The 27,030-nt window shown below is 33.2% G+C and overlaps 1 protein-coding gene across 3 annotated transcripts in view; it reads left to right on the plus strand.

Moving 5' to 3' along the window:
* The window catches only part of LOC143247828 (gamma-aminobutyric acid receptor subunit alpha-6-like), a 71,715-nt gene that overhangs the window by 30,062 nt on the left and 14,623 nt on the right, over positions 1–27,030 (plus strand). For all 3 annotated transcript variants that reach the window (XM_076496349.1, XM_076496350.1, XM_076496351.1), the window contains 2 exons: positions 13,714–13,796; positions 15,156–15,293. In XM_076496349.1, coding sequence (XP_076352464.1) covers positions 13,714–13,796; positions 15,156–15,293 — 221 coding nt within the window. The remainder of the gene's footprint in view (positions 1–13,713; positions 13,797–15,155; positions 15,294–27,030) is intronic.

Genomic DNA, 27,030 nt, shown 5'->3' on the forward strand with positions numbered 1-27,030 from the left:
ATCTAGAGATACAGAACACAAGAAACCTGGATATACTTGCATAACTCATGAGTAGTTTGATCTAGAGATACAGAACACAAGAAACATGGATATACTTACATAACTCATGAGTAGTTTGATCTAGAGATACAGAACACAAGAAACATGGATATACTTACATAACTCATGAGTAGTTTGATCTAGAGATACAGAACACAAGAAACATGGACATACTTACGTAACTCATGAGTAGTTTGATTTAGAGATACAGAACATACGAAACCTGGATATACTTACATAACTCATGAGTAGTTTGATCTCGAGATACAGAACATACGAAACATGGATATACTTACATAACTCATGAGTAGTTTGATCTAGAGATACAGAACACAAGAAACATGGATATACTTACAAAACTCATGAGTAGTTTGATCTAGAGATACAGAACACAAGAAACATGGATATACTTACAAAACTCATGAGTAGTTTGATCTAGAGATACAGAACACAAGAAACCTGGATATACTTACATAACTCATGAGTAGTTTGATCTAGAGATACAGAACACAAAAAGCATGGATATACTTACATAACTCATGAGTAGTTTGATCTAGAGATACAGAACACAAGAAACATGGATATACTTACATAACTCATGAGTAGTTTGATCTAGAGATACAAAACACAAGAAACCTGGATATACTTGCATAACTCATGAGTAGTTTTATCTAGAGATACAGAAACACAATATAATTCGATATATTTACATACCTCGTGAGTAGTTTGATCTAAAGATACAGAACACAAGAAACATGGATATACTTACAAAACTCATGAGTTGTTTGATCTAGAGATACAGAACACAAGAAACATGGATATACTTACATAACTCATGAGTAGTTTGATCTAGAGATACAGAACATACGAATCCTGAATATACTTACATAACTCATGAGTAGTTTGATCTAGAGATACAGAACACAAGAAACATGTATATACTTACAAAACTCATGAGTAGTTTGATCTAGAGATACAGAACACAAGAAACCTGGATATACTTACATAACTCATGAGTAGTTTGATCTAGAGATACAGAACACAAAAAGCCTGGATATACTTACATAACTCATGAGTAGTTTGATCTAGAGATACAGAACACAAGAAACATGGATATACTTACATAACTCATGAGTAGTTTGATCTAGAGATACAGAACACAAGAAACCTGGATATACTTACATAACTCATGAGTAGTTTGATCTAGAGATACAGAACACAAGAAACCTGGATATACTTGCAAAACTCATGAGTAGTTTGATCTAGAGATACAGAACACAAGAAACCTGGATATACTTGCATAACTCATGAGTAGTTTGATCTAGAGATACAGAACACAAGAAACATGGATATACTTACATAACTCATGAGTAGTTTGATCTAGAGATACAGAACACAAGAAACCTGGATATACTTGCATAACTCATGAGTAGTTTTATCTAGAGATACAGAACACAAGAAACATGGATATACTTACAAAACTCATGAGTAGTTTGATCTAGAGATACAGAACACAAGAAACCTGGATATACTTACATAACTCATGAGTAGTTTGATCTAGAGATACAGAACACAAGAAACCTGGATATACTTGCATAACTCATGAGTAGTTTTATCTAGAGATACAGAAACACAAGATACTTCGATATATTTACATATCTCATGAGTAGTTTGATCTAAAGATACAGAACACAAGAAACATGGATATACTTACAAAACTCATGAGTAGTTTGATCTAGAGATACAGAACACAAGAAACATGGATATACTTACGTAACTCATGAGTAGTTTGATTTAGAGATACAGAACATACGAAACCTGGATATACTTACATAACTCATGAGTAGTTTGATCTCGAGATACAGAACATACGAAACATGGATATACTTACATAACTCATGAGTAGTTTGATCTAGAGATACAGAACACAAGAAACCTGGATATACTTGCAAAACTCATGAGTAGTTTGATCTAGAGATACAGAACACAAGAAACCTGGATATACTTACATAACTCATGAGTAGTTTGATCTAGAGATACAGAACACAAGAAACATGGATATACTTACATAACTCATGAGTAGTTTGATCTAGAGATACAGAACACAAGAAACATGGATATACTTACATAACTCATGAGTAGTTTGATCTAGAGATACAGAACACAAGAAACATGGATATACTTACGTAACTCATGAGTAGTTTGATCTAGAGATACAGAACATACGAAACCTGGATATACTTACATAACTCATGAGTAGTTTGATCTCGAGATACAGAACATACGAAACATGGATATACTTACATAACTCATGAGTAGTTTGATCTAGAGATACAGAACACAAGAAACATGGATATACTTACAAAACTCATGAGTAGTTTGATCTAGAGATACAGAACACAAGAAACATGGATATACTTACAAAACTCATGAGTAGTTTGATCTAGAGATACAGAACACAAGAAACCTGGATATACTTACATAACTCATGAGTAGTTTGATCTAGAGATACAGAACACAAAAAACATGGATATACTTACATAACTCATGAGTAGTTTGATCTAGAGATACAGAACACAAGAAACATGGATATACTTACATAACTCATGAGTAGTTTGATCTAGAGATACAAAACACAAGAAACCTGGATATACTTGCATAACTCATGAGTAGTTTTATCTAGAGATACAGAAACACAATATAATTCGATATATTTACATACCTCGTGAGTAGTTTGATCTAAAGATACAGAACACAAGAAACATGGATATACTTACAAAACTCATGAGTTGTTTGATCTAGAGATACAGAACACAAGAAACATGGATATACTTACATAACTCATGAGTAGTTTGATCTAGAGATACAGAACATACAGAACCTGGATATACTTACATAACTCATGAGTAGTTTGATCTAGAGATACAGAACACAAGAAACATGGATATACTTACAAAACTCATGAGTAGTTTGATCTAGAGATACAGAACACAAGAAACCTGGATATACTTACATAACTCATGAGTAGTTTGATCTAGAGATACAGAACACAAAAAAGCCTGGATATACTTACATAACTCATGAGTAGTTTGATCTAGAGATACAGAACACAAGAAACATGGATATACTTACATAACTCATGAGTAGTTTGATCTAGAGATACAGAACACAAGAAACCTGGATATACTTACATAACTCATGAGTAGTTTGATCTAGAGATACAGAACACAAGAAACCTGGATATACTTGCAAAACTCATGAGTAGTTTGATCTAGAGATACAGAACACAAGAAACCTGGATATACTTGCATAACTCATGAGTAGTTTGATCTAGAGATACAGAACACAAGAAACATGGATATACTTACATAACTCATGAGTAGTTTGATCTAGAGATACAGAACACAAGAAACCTGGATATACTTGCATAACTCATGAGTAGTTTGATCTAGAGATACAGAACACAAGAAACATGGATATACTTACAAAACTCATGAGTAGTTTGATCTAGAGATACAGAACACAAGAAACCTGGATATACTTACATAACTCATGAGTAGTTTGATCTAGAGATACAGAACACAAGAAACCTGGATATACTTGCATAACTCATGAGTAGTTTTATCTAGAGATACAGAAACACAAGATACTTCGATATATTTACATAACTCATGAGTAGTTTGATCTAAAGATACAGAACACAAGAAACATGGATATACTTACAAAACTCATGAGTAGTTTGATCTAGAGATACAGAACACAAGAAACATGGATATACTTACATAACTCATGAGTAGTTTGATTTAGAGATACAGAACATACGAAACCTGGATATACTTACATAACTCATGAGTAGTTTGATCTCGAGATACAGAACATACGAAACATGGATATACTTACATAACTCATGAGTAGTTTGATCTAGAGATACAGAACACAAGAAACATGGATATACTTACAAAACTCATGAGTAGTTTGATCTAGAGATACAGAACACAAGAAACCTGGATATACTTACATAACTCATGAGTAGTTTGATCTAGAGATACAAAACACAAGAAACCTGGATATACTTGCATAACTCATGAGTAGTTTTATCTAGAGATACAGAACACAAGATACTTGGATATATTTACATATCTCATGAGTAGTTTGATCTAAAGATACAGAACACAAGAAACATGGATATACTTACAAAACTCATGAGTTGTTTGATCTAGAGATACAGAACACAAGAAACATGGATATACTTACATAACTCATGAGTAGTTTGATCTAGAGATACAGAACATACGAATCCTGAATATACTTACATAACTCATGAGTAGTTTGATCTCGAGATACAGAACATACGAAACATGGATATACTTACATAACTCATGAGTAGTTTGATCTAGAGATACAGAACACAAGAAACATGGATATACTTACATAACTCATGAGTAGTTTGATCTAGAGATACAGAACACAAGAAACCTGGATATACTTACATAACTCATGAGTAGTTTGATCTAGAGATACAGAACACAAGAAACATGGATATACTTACATAACTCATGAGTAGTTTGATCTAGAGATACAGAACACAAGAAACATGGATATACTTACATAACTCATGAGTAGTTTGATCTAGAGATACAGAACACAAGAAACATGGATATACTTACATAACTCATGAGTAGTTTGATCTAGAGATACAGAACATACGAAACCTGGATATACTTACATAACTCATGAGTAGTTTGATCTCGAGATACAGAACATACGAAACATGGATATACTTACATAACTCATGAGTAGTTTGATCTAGAGATACAGAACACAAGAAACATGGATATACTTACAAAACTCATGAGTAGTTTGATCTAGAGATACAGAACACAAGAAACATGGATATACTTACAAAACTCATGAGTAGTTTGATCTAGAGATACAGAACACAAGAAACCTGGATATACTTACATAACTCATGAGTAGTTTGATCTAGAGATACAGAACACAAAAAAGCATGGATATACTTACATAACTCATGAGTAGTTTGATCTAGAGATACAGAACACAAGAAACATGGATATACTTACATAACTCATGAGTAGTTTGATCTAGAGATACAAAACACAAGAAACCTGGATATACTTGCATAACTCATGAGTAGTTTTATCTAGAGATACAGAAACACAAGATAATTCGATATATTTACATACCTCATGAGTAGTTTGATCTAAAGATACAGAACACAAGAAACATGGATATACTTACAAAACTCATGAGTTGTTTGATCTAGAGATACAGAACACAAGAAACATGGATATACTTACATAACTCATGAGTAGTTTGATCTAGAGATACAGAACATACGAAACCTGAATATACTTACATAACTCATGAGTAGTTTGATCTAGAGATACAGAACACAAGAAACATGGATATACTTACAAAACTCATGAGTAGTTTGATCTAGAGATACAGAACACAAGAAACCTGGATATACTTACATAACTCATGAGTAGTTTGATCTAGAGATACAGAACACAAAAAGCCTGGATATACTTACATAACTCATGAGTAGTTTGATCTAGAGATACAGAACACAAGAAACATGGATATACTTACATAACTCATGAGTAGTTTGATCTAGAGATACAGAACACAAGAAACCTGGATATACTTACATAACTCATGAGTAGTTTGATCTAGAGATACAGAACACAAGAAACCTGGATATACTTGCAAAACTCATGAGTAGTTTGATCTAGAGATACAGAACACAAGAAACCTGGATATACTTGCATAACTCATGAGTAGTTTGATCTAGAGATACAGAACACAAGAAACATGGATATACTTACATAACTCATGAGTAGTTTGATCTAGAGATACAGAACACAAGAAACCTGGATATACTTGCATAACTCATGAGTAGTTTTATCTAGAGATACAGAACACAAGAAACATGGATATACTTACAAAACTCATGAGTAGTTTGATCTAGAGATACAGAACACAAGAAACCTGGATATACTTACATAACTCATGAGTAGTTTGATCTAGAGATACAGAACACAAGAAACCTGGATATACTTGCATAACTCATGAGTAGTTTTATCTAGAGATACAGAAACACAAGATACTTCGATATATTTACATATCTCATGAGTAGTTTGATCTAAAGATACAGAACACAAGAAACATGGATATACTTACAAAACTCATGAGTAGTTTGATCTAGAGATACAGAACACAAGAAACATGGATATACTTACGTAACTCATGAGTAGTTTGATTTAGAGATACAGAACATACGAAACCTGGATATACTTACATAACTCATGAGTAGTTTGATCTCGAGATACAGAACATACGAAACATGGATATACTTACATAACTCATGAGTAGTTTGATCTAGAGATACAGAACACAAGAAACATGGATATACTTACAAAACTCATGAGTAGTTTGATCTAGAGATACAGAACACAAGAAACCTGGATATACTTACATAACTCATGAGTAGTTTGATCTAGAGATACAAAACACAAGAAACCTGGATATACTTGCATAACTCATGAGTAGTTTTATCTAGAGATACAGAAACACAAGATACTTCGATATATTTACATATCTCGTGAGTAGTTTGATCTAAAGATACAGAACACAAGAAACATGGATATACTTACAAAACTCATGAGTTGTTTGATCTAGAGATACAGAACACAAGAAACATGGATATACTTACATAACTCATGAGTAGTTTGATCTAGAGATACAGAACATACGAATCCTGAATATACTTACATAACTCATGAGTAGTTTGATCTCGAGATACAGAACATACGAAACATGGATATACTTACATAACTCATGAGTAGTTTGATCTAGAGATACAGAACATACGAAACATGGATATACTTATATAACTCATGAGTAGTTTGTTCTTGAGATATAGAACACACGAAACCTGGATATACTTACAGAACTCATGAGTAGTTTGTTCTTGAGATATAGAACACAAGATACTTCGATATATTTACATATCTCGTGAGTAGTTTGATCTAAAGATACAGAACACAAGAAACATGGATATACTTACAAGACTCATGAGTAGTTTGATCTAGAGATACAGAACACAAGAAACATGGATATACTTACATAACTCATGAGTAGTTTGATCTAGAGATACAGAACACAAGAAACATGGATATACTTACGTAACTCATGAGTAGTTTGATTTAGAGATACAGAACATACGAACCTGGATATACTTACATAACTCATGAGTAGTTTGATCTCGAGATACAGAACATATGAAACATGGATATACTTACATAACTCATGAGTAGTTTGATCTAGAGATACAGAACACAAGAAACATGGATATACTTACAAAACTCATGAGTAGTTTGATCTAGAGATACAGAACACAAGAAACATGGATATACTTACAAAACTCATGAGTAGTTTGATCTAGAGATACAGAACACAAGAAACCTGGATATACTTACATAACTCATGAGTAGTTTGATCTAGAGATACAGAACACAAAAAGCATGGATATACTTACATAACTCATGAGTAGTTTGATCTAGAGATACAGAACACAAGAAACATGGATATACTTACATAACTCATGAGTAGTTTGATCTAGAGATACAAAACACAAGAAACCTGGATATACTTGCATAACTCATGAGTAGTTTTATCTAGAGATACAGAAACACAAGATACTTCGATATATTTACATATCTCGTGAGTAGTTTGATCTAAAGATACAGAACACAAGAAACATGGATATACTTACAAAACTCATGAGTTGTTTGATCTAGAGATACAGAACACAAGAAACATGGATATACTTACATAACTCATGAGTAGTTTGATCTAGAGATACAGAACATACGAATCCTGAATATACTTACATAACTCATGAGTAGTTTGATCTCGAGATACAGAACATACGAAACCTGGATATACTTACATAACTCATGAGTAGTTTGATCTAGAGATACAGAACACAAGAAACCTGGATATACTTGCATAACTCATGAGTAGTTTTATCTAGAGATACAGAAACACAAGATACTTCGATATATTTACATATCTCATGAGTAGTTTGATCTAAAGATACAGAACACAAGAAACATGGATATACTTACAAAACTCATGAGTAGTTTGATCTAGAGATACAGAACACAAGAAACATGGATATACTTACGTAACTCATGAGTAGTTTGATTTAGAGATACAGAACATACGAAACCTGGATATACTTACGTAACTCATGAGTAGTTTGATCTCGAGATACAGAACATACGAAACATGGATATACTTACAAAACTCATGAGTAGTTTGATCTAGAGATACAGAACACAAGAAACCTGGATATACTTACATAACTCATGAGTAGTTTGATCTAGAGATACAAAACACAAGAAACCTGGATATACTTGCATAACTCATGAGTAGTTTGTTCTTGAGATATAGAACACAAGATACTTCGATATATTTACATATCTCGTGAGTAGTTTGATCTAAAGATACAGAACACAAGAAACATGGATATACTTACAAAACTCATGTGTAGTTTGATCTAGAGATACAGAACACAAGAAACATGGATATACTTACGTAACTCATGAGTAGTTTGATTTAGAGATACAGAACATACGAAACCTGGATATACTTACATAACTCATGAGTAGTTTGATCTCGAGATACAGAACATACGAAACATGGATATACTTACATAACTCATGAGTAGTTTGATCTAGAGATACAGAACACAAGAAACATGGATATACTTACAAAACTCATGAGTAGTTTGATCTAGAGATACAGAACACAAGAAACATGGATATACTTACAAAACTCATGAGTAGTTTGATCTAGAGATACAGAACACAAGAAACCTGGATATACTTACATAACTCATGAGTAGTTTGATCTAGAGATACAGAACACAAAAAGCATGGATATACTTACATAACTCATGAGTAGTTTGATCTAGAGATACAGAACACAAGAAACATGGATATACTTACATAACTCATGAGTAGTTTGATCTAGAGATACAAAATACAAGAAACCTGGATATACTTGCATAACTCATGAGTAGTTTTATCTAGAGATACAGAAACACAAGATACTTCGATATATTTACATATCTCGTGAGTAGTTTGATCTAAAGATACAGAACACAAGAAACATGGATATACTTACAAAACTCATGAGTTGTTTGATCTAGAGATACAGAACACAAGAAACATGGATATACTTACATAACTAATGAGTAGTTTGATCTAGAGATACAGAACATACGAATCCTGAATATACTTACATAACTCATGAGTAGTTTGATCTCGAGATACAGAACATACGAAACATAGATATACTTACATAACTCATGAGTAGTTTGATCTCGAGATACAGAACATACGAAACATAGATATACTTACATAACTCATGAGTAGTTTGATCTAGAGATACAGAACACAAGAAACATGGATATACTTACAAAACTCATGAGTAGTTTGATCTAGAGATACAGAACACAAGAAACCTGGATATACTTACATAACTCATGAGTAGTTTGATCTAGAGATACAGAACACAAGAAACATGGATATACTTATGAGTTGTTTCTTTTATAATACCCGAAGTTAGTTATGAAGGATTAGCTCCCAGTGGCACACCGGTATGTTTGAGGACTCACACCGGTATGTTTGAAGACTCACACCGGTATGTTTGAAGACTCACACCGGTATGTTTGAGGATTCACACCGCTAAACATCTCTGTGTATTTCGATTACTGTGGCGGGCAGAGCAAAGATAGCCTGTTGTGTAGCTTTTTGTATAGCAAGCAAACAAAGGTTATGCATTACATATCCAACACCAAGAACCAATGTAAGCTAGAGTGTGTGTGACACCAAAAACCAATATAAACTAGAGAGTTTGTGTGTGACACCAAGAACCAATGTAAGCTAGACAGTGTGTGTGTTTGTGACTACAAGAACCAATGTAAGCTAGACAGTGTGTGTGTGTGTGTGACTACAAGAACAAATGTAAGCTAGACAGTGTGTGTTTTCTTATAGCACATCGGGCTATCTGCTGAGCTGGCCGAGAGGAATCGAATCCTTGATTTTAGCGTTGTAAATCCAGAGACTTACCGCTATACCAGCGGGGACAGATTATTACAACTCAGATACCATCCTTATAGGTTATTACAACTCAGACACCATCTGTATAGATTATGACAACACAGGCACTATCTGGATAGATCATTACATGTGTTTGTGTAATTTGTGTTTCTGTTTTTAAAGAGAAGTTGCGCCTACACTTAAAATAAAAGTAATAATAATGTTTATGTTAATATGTAGTTAATATTAATATACAGTTTATGTTAATGTATACTTTATGTATATATACACTTTATGTTAATGTACAGTATATGTTAATATGTAGTTTATGTTAATGTGTTGTTTATGTTAGTGTGATTTCTATTTGTAATATAAAGAATCATTCCTTTTCTATCTGGTTTTAGCTGGATTTCCTTGCTAAAAAAAAGCGTTCGCATCCACGCACGTAAATGAGATAAGTAATAATACTCAGTTGCATACCCTCACGGTCAAATTAGTATAGGTGCATTATTTCAAGTTTCTACGCTATTTCCTCTTGGAGCTATGGCATATTTTTTCCAATTTGGTTTTTCGCCAGCTTGCCTCACCAAAGCCCCCTATTGGCACTGAGGTATTATGCAGACTCACACCGCTAGAAACCGGGTTTCGATACTCTTGGTGGACAGAGCACAGATAGCTCATTGTGTATCTTTGTGCTTCATGTTAAACATACAAAAGCCTCACGAAAGCATGCGCTCGTGCACAAGTTCACGAACATAGACAAGTAATAATACCCACTTGCACAACAATAATATCCACTTAGTACGGGTACAAAATTTCATGTTTCTAGTTCTTTCCTTCTTGGAGTTACAGTGGTCACACATGCGCGCGCGCGCGCAGACACGCTCTTTTATTTTTATAAATTAGAAAATTTTTACATATTGATTACATATTGATGTAAAAACACTGTCTCACAGTGAAAATCTTATTATGTCTAGAAATTTTTCGTTTTACTGCCTCGAATGATATATTATAGTGTGGTAAGATTTTTTCTAATCGACATAAACACATAGTGTTATCAGCGACCTTTATTTGTTACAATAGAGTTGAGCAAAGTTCAGTCCCCTCACAAAAAATTGTGCTTACCGAAGCTAGTCTGTCTAGTAAATTAACACACTTCTGTGCATCGCCTTTGACGGCCTCAAAAGTACACGTTCTAAAATTCAGTGTAACGATATATTAAACTATCTAGATAGTTTTCAACTGCCCATATATCTCCACAAACGCAGCACTTTCTGGTCGTGAATATCCCATAATTTCTTGACAGACGGAACCTTGCGACAACGGGTAACGGCCGTTGAAACGCAGTGTCATGTGGTACTTGCCTTAAGCGAGTCAACACCCAAATCGTGCAAAATAAAACTTAGCTCGAGAGACTTGAAATAATACGTTTGTTTGAAGTGAAGCACAAATCTGCACAATCTGTGCTTTACCCACCATGGGTATCGAAATCCGCTTTCTTGCGTTGTAACTTTGCAGACCAGGGGGCGTTTCACAAAACTGAACATTTCGTATGCACGACTTCAGTTTTCGAGTTTCTCATTTTTTTCCCATTCTTTCTGTTAGTGGCATTCAAGAGCTTGACTTTATATCAGTTTAGCAGTCAGGCCAGCTTAATTTGATATCAGTTTGGCAGTCAGGTCAGCTTAACTTGATATCAGTTTAGCAGTCAGGCCAGCTTGACTTGATATCAGTTTACCAGTCAGGCCAGCTTAGCTTGATATCAGTTTAGCAGTCAGGCCAGCTTGACTTGATATCAGTTTACCAGTCAGGCAGCTTGACTATATATCAGTTTACCAGTCAGGCAGCTTGACTATATATCAGTTTAGCAGTCAGGTCAGCTTGACTTGATATCAGTTTACCAGTCAGGCCAGCTTAGCTTGATATCAGTTTAGCAGTCAGGCCAGCTTGACTTGATATCAGTTTACCAGTCAGGCAGCTTGACTATATATCAGTTTAGCAGTCAGGCTAGTTTGACTTTATATCAGTTTAGCAGTCAGGCCAGCTTGACTTGATATCAGTTTAGCAGTCAGGTCAGCTTAACTTGATATCAGTTTAGCAGTCAGGCCAGCTTGACTTGATATCAGTTTACCAGTCAGGCAGCTTAACTTTATATCAGTTTAGCAGTCAGGCCAGTTTGACTTTATATCAGTTTAGCAGTCAGGCCAGCTTGACTTTATATCAGTTTACCAGTCAGGCCAGCTTAACTTGATATCAATTTAGCAGTCAGGCCAGCTTGACTTGATATCAGTTTAGCAGTCAGGTCAGCTTAACTTGATATCAGTTTAGCAGTCAGGCCAGCTTGACTTGATATCAGTTTACCAGTCAGGCAGCTTGACTTTATATCAGTTTAGCAGTCAGGCCAGTTTGACTTTATATCAGTTTAGCAGTCAGACCGGCTTGACTTTATATCAGTTTAGCAGTTAGGCCAGCTTAACTTGATATCAATTTAGCAGTCAGGCCAGCTTGACTTGATATCAGTTTAGCAGTCAGGTCAGCTTAACTTGATATCAGTTTAGCAGTCAGGCCAGCTTGACTTGATATCAGTTTACCAGTCAGGCAGCTTGACTTTATATCAGTTTAGCAGTCAGGCCAGTTTGACTTTATATCAGTTTAGCAGTCAGACCGGCTTGACTTTATATCAGTTTAGCAGTTAGGCCAGCTTGACTTTATATCAGTTTACCAGTCAGGCAGCTTGACTTTATATCAGTTTAGCAGTCAGGCCAGCTTAACTTGATATCAGTTTAGCAGTCAGGCCAGCTTGACTTTATATCAGTTTAGCAGTCAGGCCAGCATGACTTTATATCAATCTATCAGTTAAGGAAGAAATCTGTTGTTGGAGAACTTTGCTTTATAGAAATATATCAGCCAAACAAGCTTTCTGTATCGCAGTTTTCTACTCTACCAGTCAGGATAGTATACTCTAACGCCTGTAACTTGATTTTGTACTAGTGTACCAATCAGGACAATGTAGTCTCATACTTATAACTTAGTTTTATACTAGTGTACCAGTCAAGATAGTATACTCTAACACATATAACTTAGTTTTATACTAGTATACCAGTCAGGACAGTATTGTCTAACACCTATAGATTGGTTTTACACAATAATCCTGTGTTAGTTTATCACACCTTAGCCATCAAATACAGATATACAGTTTATTTATCTTTGCACGCTTTAACCTACAAATTATGTTTTGTTTATTTTTCAGATCGTTAGATAAATGAATCAATGGCTTAGTTTTACAGTGTAACTACCAGAGCCACGTAGCCTGTTTTGATTTCATATTTATATTCTAAACAACAAATAAAATGTCTTATTTTGTATCTCTTTCCACTCCTGTCTCGTGAATACCAGACACGTTTGTGTTTTGAAAGGTTAACCACCAATGACAGTAATCCTCTTCCATTTCTTATTGTTTTACAAGTAAACCTACAAGAAACTCTACTTTGTATATTTTCCTTCACAGATTAACCATGCTATATTTGGTTTCTCTTCACAGATTAACAATCAAAGCCAGCTGTCCAATGCACTTGAGAAAATATCCACTTGACACACAGGCTTGTCTTCTGGAAATTGGAAGCTGTAAGTTAACTTCTGTTCTATGAAGAAATAAGCTAGTAAGTCATGTGTGTTCTATACTATGTGACTCCATAGTGTGATCTGCACACAATAACACCTGTTGAGACAGGAAGATGATATGTGTTATGTTTCTGCTGTCCTGTTACAAGCTACTTGTTGTAAGAGAACAAAAGTTCACCTTTGAATTCATTTTCCCTCATAAAATTTATTCTTTCTTTCGAGCTAACATTTGACGATGGACTTCTTTTAACCTTCCAACAAAAGATCGTCTCATATCCGCCATTCTGTTAAGTAGTTTCTAACAAACACAGAACCAAAACCAGTCTCTGCAGACAGAACTAGTCAAGTGTGATTCCCAGACAAACACCTTCAACTCAAGAGGCATGTCCAACGAAAGTCGAGGAATCTGAAAACAGTGCTGACTGATAATAACAAAACATCTTTAACAGTCTGTATATAACTGTATGTAACTCTGTTTGACAGTCTGAATGTAACTGTGTGTATGTAACTCTCTTTGACAGTGTGTATGTAACTGTGTATGTAACTCTCTTTGACAGTCTGTATATAACTGTGTATGTAACTCTGTTTGACAGTCTGTATGTAACTCTGTTTGACAGTCTGTATGTAACTCTGTTTGACAGTGTGTATGTAACTGTGTATGTATCTCTGTTTGACAGTCTGTTTGTAACTGTGTATGTAACTCTGTTTGACAGTCTGTATGTAACTCTGTTTGACAGTCTGAATGTAACTGTGTATGTAACTCTGTTTGACAGTCTGTATGTAACTGTGTATGTAACTCTGTTTGACAGTCTGTATGTAACTGTGTATGTAACTCTGTTTGACAGTGTGTATGTAATTGTGTATGTAACTCTGTTTGACAACTGTATGTAACTCTGTTTGACAGTCTGTATGTAACTCTGTATGTAAGCCTGTTTGTAAATCTGTAAGTAACTCTAACAGTCTGTATCTAACTCGCTTTGACAGTCTGCATGTAACTCTCAATGTAACTCTATACGTAACAACGTTTGTAACTCTGTACGTATGTAACTTTGTATGTACGTAACTGATGAAATTTGGTTTCCTTAAGACAAGTATATAATTATTTAAATATGTGTTGGTTTCAGTAATCACTTTCCATATATAAATATTATTAAAATAAAACATAGTCAAGTCTATGTTTATAGGAAACTTCTTGCATGTATATCTGGTACGGTGCTGTTGTCACAACTGAAAATTTTACAAAAGTCCACGCTGGTTACTGATTACCTCCTTTACCCATAAAACAGTCCAAGTGTTATAATGTCTTCAAGTGTATATCTTTTACAAAGGCGTAAAACTTATTTTTGTGGATTATTTGAACAGATGGTTATGCAACAAATGACGTCATATACAAATGGAAAGAAACGGACCCCGTCACTATATCCCAGGGGGTGATACTCTCTCAGTATGAGTTCGCAAAAATTAGTACAGGAAACTTAACCATAAAACACGGACTTTTACGTAAGTTGTTCTGATTGGTAAATCATCTGTTATATAACACCGACTTTTACGTAAGTTGTTCTGATTGGTAAATCATCTGTTATATAACACGGACTTTTACGTAAGTTGTTCTGATTGGTAAATCATCTGTTATATAACACGGACTTCTACTTAAGTAGTTGTGATTAGTAAATCATCTGTTATATAACACCGACTTTTACGTAAGTTGTTCTGATTTGTAAATCATCTGTTATATAACACGGACTTCTACATAAGTAGTTGTGATTGGTAAATCATCTGTTATATAACACGGACTTCTACGTAAGTAGTTGTGATTAGTAAATCATCTGTTATATAACACCGACTTTTACGTAAGTTGTTCTGATTGGTAAATCATCTGTTATATAACACGGACTTCTACGTAAGTAGTTGTGATTAGTAAATCATCTGTTATATAACACGGACTTCTACTTAAGTAGTTGTGATTAGTAAATCATCTGTTATAAAACAAAACTGAAAGCTTGAAAGGTATTTTATCTTGTGTCTGAGGTTGAAACGTTTATCGTATGAACATATTTCACAAAGTGTTTTCTTATTTACAATAGTTTAGCTAAACGATTTTATAACCCATTATTTGTTTCTCTTTATATGTTATCTTTGGTAAAATATTGTGTTGTATATTATAATTGAAAAGCGCCATCTATATTAATTTCGTTTCTTCACTGTTACAGTAAATAATGATGCTCGATGCTTTCGATTTGTGAAACAAAGTACAACACATTTGTTACGTCATCAAGCAACATTTCATTTCTTCCTTATACACGTAACCAGGCGGGTCATTTAGTCGATCCTTGAGATAAAAATATTGATTCAAGTGAGAAACACGGGAATTTGTGAAACATGTTTATGTATTAGTTTCTTTTGTTTCTGTTCCCGTTTATGTTTAAAACATGCATGTTTTAATGTTATATTTCAAGTGTTAAGGTGCCTGAAAAATGGTTACGTTGTCCAACAAAGCAGTATGTAAACAAACAATAATAGTACATATAACAGTAAATTGTAATCCAACTGGTGCTAGTCGTCATTGTTATAATCATAATAAATTATTGACAGTGTTAGAGGACAATAATGCATATTGATTGACAGTGTTAGAGGACAATGGACAATGATGCATATTGATTGACAGTGTTAGAGGACAATGGACAATGATGCATATTGATTGACAGTGTTAGAGGACAATGGACAATGATGCATATTGATTGACAGTGTTAGAGGATAATGGACAATGAGGCATATTGATTGACAGTGTTAGAAGACAATGGACAATGATGCATATTGATTGACAGCGTTAGAGGACAATGGACAATGATGCATATTGATTGACAGTGTTAGAGGACAATGGACAATGATGCATATTGATTGACAGTGTTAGAGGACAATGGACAATGATGCATATTGATTGACAGTGTTAGAGGACAATGGACAATGATGCATATTGATTGACAGTGTTAGAGGATAATGGACAATGATGCATATTGATTGACAGTGTTAGAGGACAATGGACAATGATGCATATTGATTGACAGTGTTAGAGGACAATGGACAATGATGCATATTGATTGACAGTGTTAGAGGATAATGGACAATGAGGCATATTGATTGACAGTGTTAGAAGACAATGGACAATGATGCATATTGATTGCCAGTGTTAGAGGATAATGGACAATGAGGCATATTGATTGACAGTGTTAGAGGACAATGGACAATGATGCATATTGATTGACAGTGTTAGAGGATAATGGACAATGATGCATATTGATTGACAGTGTTAGAGGACAATGGACAATGATGCATATTGATTGACAGTGTTAGAAGACAATGGACAATGATGCATATTGATTGACAGCGTTAGAGGACAATGGACAATGATGCATATTGATTGACAGCGTTAGAGGACAATGGACAATGATGCATATTGATTGACAGTGTTAGAGGATAATGGACAATGATGCATATTGATTGACAGTGTTAGAGGATAATGGACAATGATGCATATTGATTGACAGTGTTAGAGGATAATGGACAATGATGCATATTGATTGACAGTGTTAGAAGACAATGGACAATGATGCATATTGATTGACAGCGTTAGAGGACAATGGACAATGATGCATATTGATTGACAGCGTTAGAGGACAATGGACAATGATGCATATTGATTGACAGTGTTAGAGGATAATGGACAATGATGCATATTGATTGACAGTGTTAGAGGATAATGGACAATGATGCATATTGATTGACAGTGTTAGAGGATAATGGACAATGATGCATATTGATTGACAGTGTTAGAGGATAATGGACAATGATGCATATTAATTGACAGTGGTAAAAGATGATAAAAAATGATACACAATGATAGACAGTGGTATTGAATATAATTTGCGAGCAGAACAAGAGGTTCCTAGATAAAGAAAAAAGAAAAATGAAAATACTGATGATAAAAGTAACTAAATATGTTCTCACTTATAAAAATAAAATGCATTGCTTTACCATTAAGTATCCTAGGGATTAGGTATCCTAGCTGTTAACAGTATTTTTAGCTAAATAGACGAAATTTGATTGTTTAGAATGTTGTTAACGGTTTTTTTGTCATTACTCAAGGGAGTACAACAAGCGACTCTAGTTAAGGCCTTAACTATGAACAAGTGTTTAGTACAATAAAATATAACGTATACAAATGTCCCTAACAGTGAAATACCAAAAAGAATCACAAATATTTGTAACAAATAAACTTCTATATAAAGAAAATTAAGAAAAGTGACAGAAACAACAACTAAACACTATCTGGTTATATCTTACTGTAACAACTAACCAGTATCTGGTCATATCCTACTGTAACCAATGAACACTATCTGGTCATATCTTACTGTAACCAATGAACACTATCTGGTTATATCTTACTGTAACTACTAAACACTATCTGGTCACATCTTACTGTAACAAATAACCAGTATCTGGTCATATCTTACTGTAACAACTAAACACTATCTGGTCATATCTTACTGTAACAACTAACCAGTATCTGGTCATATCCTACTGTAACAAATAAACACTATCTGGTCATATCTTACTGTAACAACTAACCAGTATCTGGTCATATCTTACTGTAACAACTAACCAGTATCTGGTCATATCCTACTGTAACAAATAAACACTATCTGGTCATATCTTACTGTAACAACTAACCAGTATCTGGTCATATCCTACTGTAACAACTAACCAGTATCTGGTCATATCCTACTGTAACAAATAAACACTATCTGGTCATATCTTACTGTAACTACTAAACACTATCTGGTCATATCCTACTGTAACAACTAAACACTATCTGGTCATATCCTACTGTAACAACTAAACACTATCTGGTCATATCTTACTGTAACAACTAACCAGTATCTGGTCATATCCTACTGTAACAAATAAACACTATCTGGTCATATCTTACTGTAACTACTAAACACTATCTGGTCATATCTTACTGTAACAACTAAACACAATCTGGTCATATCCTACTGTAACAAATAAACACTATCTGGTCATATCATACTGTAACAACTAACCAGTATCTGGTCATATCCTACTGTAACAACTAAACACTATCTTGTCATATCCTACTGTAACAACAAAACACTATCTGGTCATATCTTACTGTAACAACTAACCAGTATCTGGTCATATCCTACTCTAACAAATAAACACTATCTGGTCATATCTTACTGTAACTACTAAACACTATCTGGTCATATCTTACTGTAACTACTAAACACTATCTGGTCATATCTTACTAAAACAACTAAACACTATCTGGTCATGTCTTACTAAAACAACTAAACACTATCTGGTCATATCCTACTGTAACAAATAAACACTATCTGGTCATATCTTACTGTAACTACTAAACACTATCTGGTCATATCTTACTAAAACAACTAAACACTATCTGGTCATATCTTACTGTAACAACTAAACACTATCTAGTTATATCTTAGAGTAACAACTAAACACTATTTGATCATATCTTACTATAACTACTAAACACTATTTAGTCATATCTTACTGTAACAACTAAACACTATCTGGTCATATCTTATTGTAACAACTAAACACTATTTGATCATATCTTACTGTAACAACTAAACACTATCTGGTCATATCTTACTGTAACAACTAAACACTATCTGATCATATTTTACTGTAACTACTAAACACTATCTGGTCATATCCTACTGTAACAACTAAACACTATCTGGTCATATCTTACTGTAACAACTAACCAGTATCTGGTCATATCCTACTGTAACAAATAAACACTATCTGGTCATATCTTACTGTAACTACTAAACACTATCTGGTGATATCTTACTCTAACAACTAAACACTATTTGGTCATATCTTATTGTAACTACTAAACACTATCTGGTGATATCTTACTGTAACAACTAAACACTATCTGGTTATATCTTACTGTAACAACTATACACTATCTCGTAATATCTTAGTGTAACAACTAAACACTATCTGGTCATATCCTACTGTAAAAAATAAACACTATCTGGTCATATCTTACTGTAACTACTAAACACTATTTGGTCATATCTTACTGTAACAACTAAACACTATCTCGTCATAACCTACTGTAACAAATAAACACTATCTGGTCATATCTTACTGTAACAACTAACCACTATCTGGTCATATCCTACTGTAACAAATAAACACTATCTGGTCATATCTTACTGTAACTACTAAACACTATCTGGTCTTATCTTACTGCAACAACTAAACACTATCTGGTCATATCTTACTGTAACAACTAAACACTATTTGGTCATATGTTACTGTAACTACTAAACACTATCTGGTCATATCTTACTGTAACAACTAAACACTATCTCGTCATATCTTAGTGTAACAACTAAACACTATTTGGTCATATCTTACTGTAACAACTAACCAGTATCTGGTCATATCTTACTGTAACAACTAACCACTATCTGGTCATATCCTACTGTAACAACTAAACACTATTTGGTCATATCTTACTGTAACAACTAAACACTATCTGGTCATATCTTACTGTAACAACTAAACACTATTTGGTCATATTTTACTGTAACAACTAAACACTATCTGGTCATATCTTACTGTAACAACTAAACACTATCTGATCATATCTTACTGTAACAACTAAACACTATCTGGTCATATCTTACTGTAACAACTAAACACTATCTGGTCATATCTTACTGTAACAACTAAACACTATCTGGTCATATCTTACTGTAACAACTAAACACTATCTTATCATATCTTACTGTAACTACTAAACACTATTTGGTCATATCTTACTGTAACAACTAAACACTATCTGGTCATATCTTACTGTAGCAACTAAACACTATCTTATCATATCTTACTGTAACTACTAAACACTATTTGGTCATATCTTACTGTAACAACTAAACACTATCTGGTCATATCTTACTGTAACAACTAAACACTATCTTATCATATCTTACTGTAACTACTAAACACTATTTGGTCATATCTTACTGTAACAACTAAACACTATCTGGTCATATCCTACTGTAACAACTAAACACTATTTGGTCATATCTTACTGTAACAACTAAACACTATTTGGTCATATGTTACTGTAACTACTAAACACTATCTGGTCATATCTTACTGTAATAACTAAACACTATCTGGTTATATCTTACTGTAACAACTATACACTATCTCGTAATATCTTAGTGTAACAACTAAACACTATTTGGTCATATCTTACTGTAACAACTAAACACTATTTGGTCATATGTTACTGTAACTACTAAACACTATCTGGTCATATCTTACTGTAACAACTAAACACTATCTGGTTATATCTTACTGTAAGAAATAAACACTATCTGGTCATATCCTACTGTAACAAATAAACACTATCTGGTCATATCTTACTGTAAACAACTAACCAGTATCTGGTCATATCCTACTGTAACAAATAAAGACTATCTGGTCATATCTTACTGTAACAACTAAACACTATCTAGTTATATCTTAGAGTAACAACTAAACACTATTTGATCATATCTTACTATAACTACTAAACACTATTTAGTCATATCTTACTGTAACAACTAAACACTATCTGGTCATATCTTATTGTAACAACTAAACACTATTTGATCATATCTTACTGTAACAACTAAACACTATCTGGTCATATCTTACTGTAACTACTAAACACTATCTGGTCATATCCTACTGTAACAACTAAACACTATCTGGTCATATCTTACTGTAACAACTAACCAGTATCTGGTCATATCCTACTGTAACAAATAAAAACTATCTGGTCATATCTTACTGTAACTACTAAACACTATCTGGTGATATCTTACTCTAACAACTAAACACTATTTGGTCATATCTTTCTGTAACTACTAAACACTATCTGGTGATATCTTACTGTAACAACTAAACACTATTTGGTCATATCTTACTGTAACAACTAAACACTATTTGGTCATATGTTACTGTAACTACTAAACACTATCTGGTCATATCTTACTGTAACAACTAAACACTATCTGGTTATATCTTACTGTAAGAAATAAACACTATCTGGTCATATCCTACTGTAACAAATAAAGACTATCTGGTCATATCTTACTGTAACAACTAACCAGTATCTGGTCATATCCTACTGTAACAAATAAAGACTATCTGGTCATATCTTACTGTAACAACTAAACACTATCTAGTTATATCTTAGAGTAACAACTAAACACTATTTGATCATATCTTACTATAACTACTAAACACTATTTAGTCATATCTTACTGTAACAACTAAACACTATCTGGTCATATCTTATTGTAACAACTAAACACTATTTGATCATATCTTACTGTAACAACTAAACACTATCTGGTCATATCTTACTGTAACAACTAAACACTATCTGATCATATTTTACTGTAACTACTAAACACTATCTGGTCATATCCTACTGTAACAAATAAACACTATCTGGTCATATCTTACTGTAACTACTAAACACTATCTGGTCTTATCTTACTGCAACAACTAAACACTATCTGGTCATATCTTACTGTAACAACTAAACACTATTTGGTCATATGTTACTGTAACTACTAAACACTATCTGGTCATATCTTACTGTAACAACTAAACACTATCTCGTCATATCTTAGTGTAACAACTAAACACTATTTGGTCATATCTTACTGTAACAACTAACCAGTATCTGGTCATATCTTACTGTAACAACTAACCACTATCTGGTCATATCCTACTGTAACAACTAAACACTATTTGGTCATATCTTACTGTAACAACTAAACACTATCTGGTCATATCTTACTGTAACAACTAAACACTATTTGGTCATATTTTACTGTAACAACTAAACACTATCTGGTCATATCTTACTGTAACAACTAAACACTATCTGATCATATCTTACTGTAACTACTAAACACTATCTGGTCATATCTTACTGTAACAACTAAACACTATCTGGTCATATCTTACTGTAACAACTAAACACTATCTGGTCATATCTTACTGTAACAACTAAACACTATCTGGTCATATCTTACTGTAACAACTAAACACTATCTTATCATATCTTACTGTAACTACTAAACACTATTTGGTCATATCTTACTGTAACAACTAAACACTATCTGGTCATATCTTACTGTAGCAACTAAACACTATCTTATCATATCTTACTGTAACTACTAAACACTATTTGGTCATATCTTACTGTAACAACTAAACACTATCTGGTCATATCTTACTGTAACAACTAAACACTATCTTATCATATCTTACTGTAACTACTAAACACTATTTGGTCATATCTTACTGTAACAACTAAACACTATCTGGTCATATCCTACTGTAACAACTAAACACTATTTACTCATATCTTACTGTAACAACTAAACACTATTTGGTCATATCTTACTGTAACTACTAAACACTATCTGGTCATATCTTACTGTAATAACTAAACACTATCTGGTTATATCTTACTGTAACAACTATACACTATCTCGTAATATCTTAGTGTAACAACTAAACACTATTTGGTCATATCTTACTGTAACAACTAAACACTATTTGGTCTTATGTTACTGTAACTACTAAACACTATCTGGTCATATCTTACTGTAACAACTAAACACTATCTGGTTATATCTTACTGTAAGAAATAAACACTATCTGGTCATATCCTACTGTAACAAATAAACACTATCTGGTCATATCTTACTGTAACAACTAACCAGTATCTGGTCATATCCTACTGTAACAAATAAAGACTATCTGGTCATATCTTACTGTAACAACTAAACACTATCTAGTTATATCTTAGAGTAACAACTAAACACTATTTGATCATATCTTACTATAACTACTAAACACTATTTAGTCATATCTTACTGTAACAACTAAACACTATCTGGTCATATCTTATTGTAACAACTAAACACTATTTGATCATATCTTACTGTAACAACTAAACACTATCTGGTCATATCTTACTGTAACTACTAAACACTATCTGGTCATATCCTACTGTAACAACTAAACACTATCTGGTCATATCTTACTGTAACAACTAACCAGTATCTGGTCATATCCTACTGTAACAAATAAAAACTATCTGGTCATATCTTACTGTAACTACTAAACACTATCTGGTGATATCTTACTCTAACAACTAAACACTATTTGGTCATATCTTTCTGTAACTACTAAACACTATCTGGTGATATCTTACTGTAACAACTAAACACTATTTGGTCATATCTTACTGTAACAACTAAACACTATTTGGTCATATGTTACTGTAACTACTAAACACTATCTGGTCATATCTTACTGTAACAACTAAACACTATCTGGTTATATCTTACTGTAAGAAATAAACACTATCTGGTCATATCCTACTGTAACAAATAAACACTATCTGGTCATATCTTACTGTAACAACTAACCAGTATCTGGTCATATCCTACTGTAACAAATAAAGACTATCTGGTCATATCTTACTGTAACAACTAAACACTATCTAGTTATATCTTAGAGTAACAACTAAACACTATTTGATCATATCTTACTATAACTACTAAACACTATTTAGTCATATCTTACTGTAACAACTAAACACTATCTGGTCATATCTTACTGTAACAACTAAACACTATCTGATCATATTTTACTGTAACTACTAAACACTATCTGGTCATATCCTACTGTAACAACTAAACACTATCTGGTCATATCTTACTGTAACAACTAACCAGTATCTGGTCATATCCTACTGTAACAAATAAACACTATCTGGTCATATCTTACTGTAACTACTAAACACTATCTGGTGATATCTTACTCTAACAACTAAACACTATTTGGTCATATCTTTCTGTAACTACTAAACACTATCTGGTGATATCTTACTGTAACAACTAAACACTATCTGGTTATATCTTACTGTAACAACTATACACTATCTCGTAATATCTTAGTGTAACAACTAAACACTATTTGGTCATATCCTACTGTAAAAAATAAACACTATCTGGTCATATCTTACTGTAACTACTAAACACTATTTGGTCATATCTTACTGTAACAACTAAACACTATCTGGTCATATCTTACTCTAACAACTAAACACAATCTGGTCATATCTTACTGTAACAACTAAACACTATCTCGTCATAACCTACTGTAACAAATAAACACTATCTGGTCATATCTTACTGTAACAACTAACCACTATCTGGTCATATCCTACTGTAACAACTAAACACTATTTGGTCATATCTTACTGTAACAACTAAACACTATCTGGTCATATCTTACTGTAACAACTAAACACTATTTGGTCATATTTTACTGTAACAACTAAACACTATCTGGTCATATCTTACTGTAACAACTAAAGACTATCTGATCATATCTTACTGTAACTACTAAACACTATCTGGTCATATCTTACTGTAACAACTAAACACTATCTGGTCATATCTTACTGTAACAACTAAACACTATCTGGTCATATCTTACTGTAACAACTAAACACTATCTGGTCATATCTTACTGTAACAACTAAACACTATCTTATCATATCTTACTGTAACTACTAAACACTATTTGGTCATATCTTACTGTAACAACTAAACACTATCTGGTCATATCTTACTGTAACAACTAAACACTATCTTATCATATCTTACTGTAACTACTAAACACTATTTGGTCATATCTTACTGTAACAACTAAACACTATCTGGTCATATCCTACTGTAACAACTAAACACTATTTACTCATATCTTACTGTAACAACTAAACACTATTTGGTCATATGTTACTGTAACTACTAAACACTATCTGGTCATATCTTACTGTAATAACTAAACACTATCTGGTTATATCTTACTGTAACAACTATACACTATCTCGTAATATCTTAGTGTAACAACTAAACACTATTTGGTCATATCTTACTGTAACAACTAAACACTATTTGGTCATATGTTACTGTAACTACTAAACACTATCTGGTCATATCTTACTGTAATAACTAAACACTATCTGGTTATATCTTACTGTAACAACTATACACTATCTCGTAATATCTTAGTGTAACAACTAAACACTATTTGGTCATATCTTACTGTAACAACTAAACACTATTTGGTCATATGTTACTGTAACTACTAAACACTATCTGGTCATATCTTACTGTAACAACTAAACACTATCTGGTTATATCTTACTGTAAGAAATAAACACTATCTGGTCATATCCTACTGTAACAAATAAACACTATCTGGTCATATCTTACTGTAACAACTAAACACTATTTAGTCATTTCTTACTGTAAAATATGCGGTGACGGTTTCGTAGAATACGTCATATTTAAAAGACTGTATCGAAAGTGGATAAAAGACGACAAAATGTTGTTCGTCCTTTAGTTTATATATATTGCCAAATAGCTAATTCTAAATAAAAAAAAACGCACATTTGAAACGATCTTGTATCAAATTGATCTATTCGACTATAGTCACTATAAAGTCTGAACTTTCACTAAGTAATTAATAAAGTTGAGATATCTTTGATGCAAAGGAAAAAGAAAACGGGGTTAATAGAGTTTGTTTTTCTATTCGTTTTATGTGTCAGTCGACACGCCTCATTAAAATCATATTAGTAACAGTTTTTGTTGAAACCAGTGAGATAGTTTATAATAGAGATCGCCTTAGTAACTTGTTTAATGTTTGTTTCTTTACCCGGTGTAACGATTTCAAACTAACCCTGTAAATGTTACCCCTGGTAATTTGAATTCGTTTTCATATTACCGGGGGTAGGGCAAATTGTTTTCAGGTTACCCCAGGTCTGAAATTGATTTCAAACTACCCCTTCCCGATAGACTCGTTTTGACGGTTTGTTGAGATGCTAGACGTTCTTATCGCACTCAGTGTATGTAAATGAAATTAACGCATTAATAATAATGTAAAAATTCGTATATTTATCATGTTCTATACCTCATGCTATCAATCACTCATTTTTATTTCAGTGCGCATAAAGAAATATAAAAAAATTAATATGTATAAATTACAATATACTGAATGAAGACAGTATGTAGACCTT

The sequence above is a fragment of the Tachypleus tridentatus genome, chromosome 3, assembly GCF_004210375.1.
Source record: "Tachypleus tridentatus isolate NWPU-2018 chromosome 3, ASM421037v1, whole genome shotgun sequence".
Lineage (NCBI taxonomy): Eukaryota > Metazoa > Arthropoda > Merostomata > Xiphosura > Limulidae > Tachypleus > Tachypleus tridentatus.